The 11,417-nt window shown below is 29.1% G+C and overlaps 1 protein-coding gene across 1 annotated transcript; it reads right to left on the bottom strand.

Annotated features, from left to right (window-relative positions):
• Positions 1-778: 778 nt before the first annotated feature.
• Positions 779-1,655, bottom strand: LOC129908790 (uncharacterized). Its single transcript, XM_055985550.1, has 5 exons — positions 1,490-1,655; positions 1,309-1,431; positions 1,133-1,240; positions 984-1,063; positions 779-908 (listed from the first exon to the last, which is right to left on the bottom strand). The coding sequence occupies exons 1-5, from the start codon at positions 1,547-1,549 to the stop codon at positions 890-892; spliced, it is 390 nt and encodes a 129-aa protein (XP_055841525.1). The 5' UTR covers positions 1,550-1,655; the 3' UTR covers positions 779-889.
• Positions 1,656-11,417: the final 9,762 nt, after the last annotated feature.

Genomic DNA, 11,417 nt, shown 5'->3' on the forward strand with positions numbered 1-11,417 from the left:
GGACAATTTGACAAATTGTGCATTGAAATTATCTGATATTATACTTTAGAAAGAAACGTGTAAGGAATATATTAAATTTTTGATGGGGTCTAAAAAATCAACAACTGTTTTGTGCATAACAAAAAACACTTGAAAGAGTTTAAAAATGTTCGAGAAAAAGTGTTATAAAAAAGTTCAATAACTGGATTGGAAAATAAATATCTACGTTTTAAAAGACGTAAAAGAAAGGTAGGTAGATGCTTAAAAAAGTTAAAATGGGGAATTAATGGATGGAATACAAAGTACTTAGTTATTGTATTTTGTTGTTAAACAAAATTTAGTGTAACAGGGTGTTTTAAAGAACGCTTAATGTTTTTGAGTTTGTTGTGAATGGGATAGCAGAATGAGCCTATTTAGTTTTATGAAAGATTGTAATAATGCGAAGATCTTTATTTCAAACTAATAGATGTTGGTTGTTTAGAAATTAATAAAACTATCATTTTTCCCTTTTTAAATCAATGGGTTTGTGCTACAGTGTACATATTTTAGAGCTAAAGTCATATTATTTATTTTTATAATTTTACTATAAAATCCAATTTCATTAAATTTTTCATATTTAATTACATAAATATATTTTATGTACCTATACACTTTATTTGTATATTATTTATTACGAATCAAGGATAATAAAATTCGGTTCAAGAATTTTTGACTTCTTTTAACTTATATTTACTCCACTTTTGTATTTATGTATAATAATAAATACATTTATGATATCGCTTCTTATATAATTTAAAAGATTTAATTTACAATTTTTTTTATTATATTTTATATATTTATCGACACAAATGTTATACAAAAAATTTAATATAAAATTTAATAATGTGGAAGTTGTGGCTTCGTTAAAAGTCTATATGTTATATGAATGACTGAAATGAAAAAAAAAAAAATTAAAAAAAGCGGTTTAAAAATTATAAGAACAAAACAAAAAAGATTCAACAAACCTTTTATCGATATTTCCTCGAAAGAACTGGAACGGTAGAATATTGTCAGCATTGTTTGGAGTTTCCTGTTCTAAGGGTTTCTAAATAGGTAAACAAGGAAAAAACTTACTTTAACTTTTATTTTATTGTATTAAAAAAAAATAACTTACATAATAAAACATTTTGTAGTTCATCCTCCAAGTTTCTCTCTTCCTTTCAATATCAACTTTCCTGGATAGAGGATCGATTTCTGATGGAAGCCTAACTTTTAAAGTTCCCTGCACGGAAAAAAAAATCCGAATAAAAATACTAATTTATATAATCAGAGCTAGAGAGATTTACTTACAAAATATAATATCTTTTCGTGTTTCCTCCACAATTCGGCCTTACATTTTTCAGTTTCCGACTTCTGTTTCTCAAATAATACTTCTCTCCCAGATTTGGTTCCGGTCAGTACATTTCTAGCAAACTAAAAATAAAAATTAACTTAAAATATTGCATTTGTAATAAAATGGATTTGAGCTTACATTTTTGTAACATGTTTTTACAACGAAATCAATATTTTTTCTTAAAGTGATCATTTTCATAAAATAGGTACAAAAAAAAAAAACAATTCGGAAAGGAAAGGAATAAACAAAATTATTTATATTTTAAGATCTCAAGGATATTTTTTAGTCAAAAAATGAGAAAGCGAATATATAAGATTTGGGTTTCTCAGTTTTTGACAGGCAAAAATTTCTAAATTTTGAAGAATCCTTTCTAGGCTGCTGAGATTAATAAGCGCCTTGAAATTGTTAAATCCTATTCAGCACTTAAAGATTTATTTACTTTGTACTTGCTCGATGTCTTCACAATGAAATCACAATATTATCTGATGAATATTTTGTATTTTTTGGACTTTAAGAGCATTTACACTTATCTCGGTAACAATTTTCATCCCTATTCTACCTAGAAATATAATTAAACAGATGTGCATGGGAACTAAAATTATTTATTGCTCAATTTCTTAAAACTATTCTACACATAATTTATCATTAGGTACAAATGGTATTGACGAAACAAATGCTCCTAATCCATCATATACCTAACTTGCATGCTATGTAAATACTCGGTTTTCAGGTAAGCCTACATAATTGAGATTGGAATTTGTGTATCCCTTTGTTAATAGAAAGGATGACTCCTCTTTCAATCTCTGTAAATTTTGCAATGTTGTATTGGAATTTCAGGTAAACAATTTTACTGCTTCGATATTATTTCTACTCATACATTATTCATCGTGACATTTTGTCCTCTTCGATGATATTGAACTCTCGATGACATTAATAAATAAACCCTAAATTTCAATGCTAGCAATTGAAATACTGACACCTTGCGTTGTTTTAGTGATGATGTCAATATCATTAACATGAGGAAGGATTTTTATTGTATTGTTGCAAAGTTATATTACTGTTTTTGATTTATGGGTTGTCCTTAGGCCGTTTACATTTAGATAAATAGATCAATAGTTGGTGTAGCTGCTTTGATTCAGGAAGGGCATTGTCATATGTTGTGGAAAAGGGTGAGAATGTTTTATTTGTTTCCTATTTTGAAACTCATGAACAATGATTCCGTTTGGCCAAAAAGATTTTGAGTTGAGAAGATGGAACATAGAATCTGTTACTTTAATCTTAAATGAAGAGTACTTTGAGTAGTTACGATGGAGCATTTTATCCACCGTAGTTGATCGCAACATACCGGTTTTAGACATTATAAAATTTTTTACATCAAGAGCATTCGTTGAGGGTTCAAGTTTTGAGATGAATATAGTTCTTTGACCATCAACAATTCTCAGTCCAGATTCTAAAGGCGATGTAAAGTTTCTGTCATTTAAGGACGCTGCATGATGGGATGTGTCAGTGTCAGGAGCTGGAGGGGCAGGCAAACTATTAGTCTGATAGTCCATTAGCATAGATGTAATAGTTTGTGTTGATGCTGTCGTAGAAGTGTGTGTATTTAAATACGAAAATGTAGAGAGACTGGACTGATGTTCAGAAAATGCAGCTGGAAGCTGAGACGATTCAGTCGGAGATAAAGCAGAAGTTGATTTTGGAGGATTATCAGTGACGTTGTTTGGAGCGTGTTCAGATAAAGCAGCTGGGAGCTGAGACGATGCAGTTGGAGATTGAGATAATGAAGCAGAAGATGAGGTTGGGGGATTATCAGTGACGTTGTTTGGAGCGTGTTGAAAGGAATTCTCAGAAATAGGGTTTAGATTAATTCTTCTCGAAGAAGTTGGTGGAATTAATGTCATGTCTAGATCATCACTTTTTCGTTTTTGGGATTGAATATCGAGAAGGGCATTTAGAGACTTTTCATTATTAGTTACACTTCTAGTTTTTTTACGATTTAAGATTAGGGTTGCAAGCTATTATTGCTTCTACAGCTTCACCGCTCTAGAAGCAATAATAGTTTGCAACCCATAAATCAAAAACAGAATTTTAACAGAATAATAATAATTTTGTATTATTTTTGTTATTTTTTTCTTCGTTACAGAAATTTAACTTTTCAACAATACAATGGCTAATTTTTTTTAAGCCGTTTTCAATATCGAAGAATTCTAAATATTCTCTCAACTTTGAGAGAGCAACGATCATGATCATCCTATAATATTCGGTATTCGACCGAATAGTTAATAATACGCGGCCGAATACATTTATTTCACAAAAAAAGTTTTTTTTTTATACAAAACTTGTTATTTTAGCATTTACAATTTACTAATACTAAGTTGTGGCAAATAAAAACAACTAAACAAATCCAGCTTCTGGAAATATTCTCTCACTCGCAAATTACATAAATCAAAAATACTTCTAATATTTTCGGACCCATATTCTAAGTCGATTTTAAAATCATAGCACTTTTTTGATATGGAAGTGAGATGTTTTTTTTTTTAAACTAAACTTTCGCTATGTGGGTCTATTACTCAAAGGCCAATGTTATTAAAATAAAAACAAAATAGAGTTCGTTGCTCAGCTCTTTTGTTTAATCGAAGGCAATTATAATTTCATTAATTGTTGTACTGGAAATGTCGTTTTTCTCATACCTACATTCGTTGAAGCAGTGCACCTAAATATTTATAACTACTTAAAAGCTGACATTGAAGTTGCTACTATTGTATTTTCTGCAAGTGAACTCACATGCAAACTCACTTGCAGCTTTTTCATTAAATTAAAAAAAAAAATCGATTAAACATTCGAACTAGGAAGATTTTTTAATTTTTACGCTAGATTTTAACATATTGAAGAAGAAGACAAGACAGCGTCACAATAAGTTATAAAAGCGGTGTTAAAAATTGTGTTAAAAAACTAGCCCGAAACTATATTTTTGACATACACGCATTAATGTCAAACAACTATTCTCTGCTATGAGATAATTATTTGACCCATCTGAAAAATCGCCCAATCTAATAAATTAAACTATTTTAAGAACTTTGATAGTCGATATCAATTTAAAACTTCATGACACCTGCCTTATCATTATCATATATCACAATAAAAAAGTTAGTTAATCGAATACTTAACTTGATATAACCTAGCTAGTACATATTACATAACACCGAACAAATTTTTAAAAGCAAAAGTATTAAACTTGACAGTCCTGTTTAAAGATAGTCTCTTCACAACATATCAGAGAGCGAATAACACATAACAAAAGCCGACAAAAAAAAAAAATATCTCAAAATACCTACTTTTTTAAACATTCCCAAACCCACCCAGTTACCTACTTAATTTTTTTTCGCGATATTGGTCACCGGCATCAACAAAATCTAAAATATACATTCAATGACCGGTTAAACAAAAAATATATATATTTTACCACACAAAGCAACATGGGCAATTACGTGCAAATGAGATGTTATCCTTGAAATCTCTTTCACCCCAGGGACAGGTTTTCGATACTTTGTGTGTATATACATAAAACTTTTCATTTTCATAATAAAAAATAAAAGTTATAAAATTTAAATTGAATCTAATAGACTGTAGACATACATAGATATTATTATTATGTGGCATTTTATATACAAAAAGATTTTGTATTTGAATTATCAATCAGCATAATTAAGACTAATTTCATTTTAATATACTCAAACTCGCGTAGCGTAGTTAAGCAATTAAGTCTTGAGCCAAGTCGAACGCAAAAATAAATGTCACCAATCCAGCGTACCGGTCGGTGCGACGACCGACTGACAAAGTCGTCGTCAAATAGACAGACTCTTTGGAATTTCTTAAGAAAATATTATAATAAAGGTGTCTGACTTCATAGCCGCTTGATAACCAGATAATGACTTACAAAACGGTCGCTTACCAACAAGATGGTAAGATATGGCAATTTATTCTGATCGATTTTGACCTACTAGTTTATGAACACTCTACGAACAAGATTACCTGACATTATGAACTAAGATGAAAGTAAAGTGTGTACCTGTATGCGACCTTATAATATGATCATAATAAATCAATTAGTATTATATAACAACAATGCAAAATTTTGTAACCATGAGCATGAGCAAAGCAGGTAGCAGCGTAGGTTTTATATTTAAATAATTTCTTTTGTTTTATCTTTTTTTTTTTTTTGTTAAAAGAGAAGATGAAAAGGTAAAAAAAACAATATTTATTGCATTGAGAAATTGACAGAGATTGATTTTGTGCACTCCTTGGTTTATTCAATCAAATAATTCAAAGAGTGGGATTTAATAATAATGTCAAATGAAAGAAATTGAATTTAAGGTAAGTTGGGAGAAGTGAGGATCATACGAGTACACAGAGAAAAAAAAACCATCAAAATAAAGAATTTTTGTTTCTATAATATTGTGATTTCAACCTTTTATAATTTTTACTTACGATAAAAAAAATCGAACTCGAGATAACAGTTTTATATGACATTACGATGATGGAGAATGCCAAAAAAGTGGGTCCGGTAATTCTGTCTGTCTGTCCGTCTGTCTGTCTGTGTGTACCTCGAGCTACCACCTAAACTAATGGAGCGATTTCCTTCAAACTTGGTAGTTAACAGTTTTGGGTGATTCCCTAGAGGACAAATTGAAATTTTTTTTTAGGACCAAAACTAACGGTACCTTTCATATAACGGAAATAGAAAAGCTAATTTTTTTCAAAAACGGCTCTAACGATTTTGACTAAAATTTTTGTGTGTAATGTAACACATAAAAGCTTCCTTTGGAAATAAAAAAAATATTTTTTGAACCGTTATTAACGATACCTGCCATAGAATGGTTTTTTTGATTTATGAATTTCTTGTAAACGCCAAAACATATTTCGACCAAAATTTTTGTACAGAAACGTTTAAACTACACCGAAAAAAAAACCAATATCAATTTAACATTTTTTAAATATCAAATTAACTTTTTTTAAATATCAGCCAAAAATGCTCTATAAAATGTGTTTTATGATATTTAAAATGTTAAAACAACATTTTTATTATCAGCATGATATTTAATTTGTTGATATTTTATTATCATTTTTTCATATCAATTTCTCATTCCAAATTATTGAAAAATATTAAATAAAAAATTCTTAATGTGTACTAATTTAAGGGCGCTTTGTGTTTTTTCGTAGTAAAATGTATGATTTACTGAGAAAATTTGATCGGCACTAAGATTTTACTTCACATAGTTTGGGAGAAAATAACAAAACAATCATATCACCTATAATAGAAAAAATAGTATCACCCTTATTTTCTAAAGAATATTCCCTTTCAGTTATGTTTTGAAAAAAGAAAGAAAATTCTTAAAATAATAAAAATAATAAAAATGAAAAGGTAAGAAATAGGTTTCATTATAATAAACTAAAACGTAAAATCTAGTCAATATTGATATTTTAATTGTCAAAGTGAAATTTTCACTATCCACTTAAACTTAAAAAAAAAGTCAAAATGATATTTTAATTGTCAAAGTGAAATTTTCACTATCCCACCTGAAATTAAAAAATGTCAAAATGATATGATAAAATATCAAAATTGATATTTTAATTGTTGGACGACTTTTGTCACTTTTGAAAAATGTTAATTTGATAGCTGTTATTATCAAATTTTTTTTCGGTGTATCGTTATTTAAAAAAAATTTTCAAAAAACACATTTTTGAATTTTTAAAAAATATTTCAAAATTTTTTTTTGAAAAATCAATTTTTTGGAAACGGGTTGGTAAAAAATTTTGAAATTCCGGTTTTATGTGTAAATTATTTATTTCTTCAAAATGGCATACCAACTTTTTTTTTGAAAAATGTTAGAAATTTTTTATATATAAAAAATTATTTTTTTAAAAAACGGCTCTAACGATTTTCGAAAAATTTTTTCTAAAAATTCCTTTTTATACAAGAAATAAAATGGCATACTTAGTTTTTTGTATGAGATCATTTAAAACGGTATTTAATTATTTATAAAACAAAGATTTTTTCCCCCTTATGAAATTCCGTGAAAATATCATATACCTTATTTTGTTCAATGAAAAGCTTTAACATTAGAGTAACTTTTACCATAAGAGCAAGTACGTGCGACCCCAGTCATGCAATTTATTTAAATTTTGATTTAAAATATTTTCTTTTTCGAATGACGAGAATTTTTCACTCTTGAAATATGACGACGGAGATTTGAAATATTCTTTTGGAGAGCCAGCAATATTTTTGGAACTATAATCATCTATCTTAAAGAACTACAATGTTATTGCATTTTTTCTCTCGGTTACCTCTCCCGCAAGGAATTTGGTTGCAGATCGCGGTCTATTTATTATTTTCTAATTTGCAACAGAAGATGGAAGAACATCGTTTTTTTTTCCTTAAAAAAAAAATAAATAAATAAACAAAATAAAGTACGTATACGCCACAGTGCACGTGACCAACGTGCAAATAATGTGAATTACAACTTTAATTTTTTGACAATCTTCAATGGTTTTATCCTTTAATTCTATCATAATATTAAACATTTCAGCGAATATTGTTTTTAATATGAAATAAGGCCCCGAGCCAATAGGGCTCCAAATTAAGGCAGTTTTTTTTTTTTTTTAAATAAATCTTTTTTTTTTCCAAAATGAAATAACACATATTTTCTACTATACAATTGTTCTTGTTGTCATTTTTCTTCGCCCTGTTTTAGTTGACATTTTGTCAACTTTCTTAGAAAATTCCATATCAATTTAAAATATTCATTAAGTTACAAACTTTAGTGCAAAAAGTACAGGAACAAACCAAATGTCAGCAATTAAATACCAAACCCATAAAAATGAAATAAAAATGCACAATGCCAACACCCAATCTATTCATACTATAACATGCATCTAACGAAGTCAATAAGTTTTTTTTTTTTTAATCCATCTCAAGTCTCAACTATATTTTATTCGTACATGTGTACGAACATTTTCATCTAACAGTTCGAGTACTCGTATGTGAATCGAGTATACGCAGCTAAAAGTTATAGTCTGAGAGGTCTGACTTGATGTCTGAGCCAATTACCTCGAGGCACATGCACAGAAGCAGTCCAACTTTTACTTTCTTCCAGAATCTGGTTTTTTACTATGTGCATCATTTTTTTCTGTTTTAACTTGCATCAAGTGAAAAGAATCTCGTTACATATCACCGCATCAGTTGCTGAAGCTTGAGAGCTTGTATGGATTTATTAAGATGTTGTTGTTGGTTGATGTTGACGATATGAGAAACCTTGAATGAAATTGATATAACAGCTTTAAACTAATGGTATTGGTATGTCATAACAAGGCTGGTCAGCAACTTTTGCCAGGCTGTATTGAGTTTATTCGATTTGGTTAGTTAATAAAAATGGCATATTTGTGCACCAAGTACTAGTACCAGTACCACCCTCTCTGGTCGCTATAGAAGATATACATGGATACTATAGACTGGTATTATAGTGAGATCAGAGTTCCGCATGTGTCAGGAAATATGGGGCAATATCGTTTGAAGAAAGTAAGAAAACGAGACTTGTAGGTTGTATCCAGGTTTTTCAATTGGAATTTGTTTTGTTTTTCTTCGTTCAGGTCTTAGTACTTTAATCTTTTGTTACAGTTATCTAGTGAAAAAGTGGTTTTTAGTTTTTTTTTTTTTTTAAACCACAATATGAATGTGGTTAATCTCAATGAGAGTTTACTTTAAGGTGGCAAGTACTGCGATGGGATATGTATAAATAGTTGAGTATTAAAAAAAAAAACAGAAAATTGCTTTAGAGGCGAAGTTTCTTTAAATGAAGCAGTGGTATTTATGCAACGTGGTAAAAATGCCATCTTCGGAAAAATTGTAAAAAGAGTTAAAAGTGGAAGCAAGGAGGGACCTCAATTGAGTAGCGTTTTTCAAAACTCAACAAATGATTTTTTCAAGTTTTTTTCAGATTTGGAACATGAAAATACCGCGTTTTTTCAAAATGGAACAAATACAAAAGTACACTTTCTTCTACCTAACGTTATAACCATTTATGCATAATATATGTACCACTTAATAACTGAAATCAATTAACCCATGTTAAAATTACAATAATAATATTTGATATTTAAAAAAAGCTAAGACTTTCCAACAAGAGGCAAACGTTATTAAGTTTGTCAAAAACTTAATAACAGTCTGTCAGTCTGTCAGTCTGTCAGTCTGTCAGTCTGTCAGTCTGTCAGTCTGTCAGTCTGTCAGTCTGTCAGTCTGTCAGTCTGTCAGTCTGTCAGTCTGTCAGTCTGTCAGTCTGTCAGTCTGTCTGTCTGTATAAGGAGCTACAGCCTAAACGGATGGACCGATTAATGTCAAACTTGGTATGTAGCGTTATTTGGCGACTCTCCAGAGGGGTTTTTGGAATTAATTTTTTTTGACCAAAAATAACGGTACTTGTCATACACCGATTTTAGTAAAATTGAAATATCTCAAAAACGGCTCCAACGATTTTGTTTACAAAATTCAAATGTTAGTTTTAAGCTAAGGTCTATCTTTTAATGAAAAATTTTTTTTGGAAAATCATTATTAACGGTACCTGCCATAGAACCGTTTTTTTTTTCAAATCCGATTATCTCCTAAACTGCTTATTCGATTTCAACGAAACTTTTTGTGAGGAAGCATTTATAGAACTTAAATATAAACCAAAAAACAAATTTCCAAAAAAATAATTTTTGGATTTTTAAAAAAATTTTGAAAATTTTTGTTTGAAAAATCAAATTTTCGAAAACGGGACATTGAATTTTTTTGAAATTTTGTTTTTAGATGTTGATTAGTGATTTCTACAAAATGGCATACCAATTTTATTTTCAAACATTTTTTCCAAAAAATTATTTATAAAAAAATAGTTTTTTAAAAAACGGCTTTAACGATTTTGAAAATTTTTTTCTAAAAATGCATCTTAACATATCAATTAAAACTGCATACTTGTTTCGGAGGGCAATTTGATTTGAGATTTTATTTTATTTTAAAAAAAAACGAATTTTTTTTTGTTTCCAAATTTCTATATAAAAAGTCTTAAAAATTAAAGCAACTTTAAGTCTAAGAGCAAGTTCGTGCGACCCAGTCGTGCATTTTATTTTTAGATAGAATAAGAGTTTAAGCTACATAACGTTTGATGTATTTTAGTATAGTTTAGTCTTTAGTGTATAAAATCTTATCTTTTTTGTCATTTGAATAGGGTTGGAAAAGTACACTTTAGGCTCTTGTTTTGGATTTAAAAAAAGTTGTTATATGATATCAAAAATTTAGATATGTGACATTTTTGTCTTTAAAATAGAGTTGACACATAAAGAAGCTCCCATTTTAAAGTAGCAACATATTTTTTTTTTTCATTTTCAAAATCATAAATTATCTTTCATTTGACACCAATTTTAAACTCTAACCTTTTGAAGGTCACATTTCCATCTATGAGGTATTGGGGCTTTCCATTGTAACGTAGATGAAATTTTTGCATGTTTTTTTTATTGTTTGAAAAGATTTTAAGTGCCCTAACAGTTTTTAGATCGATTTGAACATTTTCGCAAACACTTGACAAAGAGTTATCTGCCTCTAAAGAAATTTTTCATTGCAATAAATCCCATCTTTTACTCTTTTTCCTAATTATTATAAAAAGTTACCGTTTTTCATGGAATAACCCTATTGCTTTTCAAAACTTGCCAATTTCGTTGAAATCGAATAATTTTTGATAAAGTTGTTAAGTTAGTGGGTTAATGTTGTTCTTCAAAAGGTGAATTCGTTCCATCTTGATTGCATATTGACTCTTATTAAAAGTGCAAGTTTTGGACATCGAGGGAGATGTCCTGCTGTCTGTCCTCCGTTTTGAATCGAACATTTCATTATGAAACTCGGTACCAGTTCCATTTTAAGAGCGTAAAATAAATTCTTAAAGATCAAAATCACTCTAGGTAACAATGGTACAGTGAAAGAATTTAACACGAATACTTACGAAATGTTAAAATTCAAAAGGTCTTTCAGTCGATGAAGGAC

Source organism: Episyrphus balteatus, chromosome 2 (assembly GCF_945859705.1).
Source record: "Episyrphus balteatus chromosome 2, idEpiBalt1.1, whole genome shotgun sequence".
NCBI lineage: Eukaryota > Metazoa > Arthropoda > Insecta > Diptera > Syrphidae > Episyrphus > Episyrphus balteatus.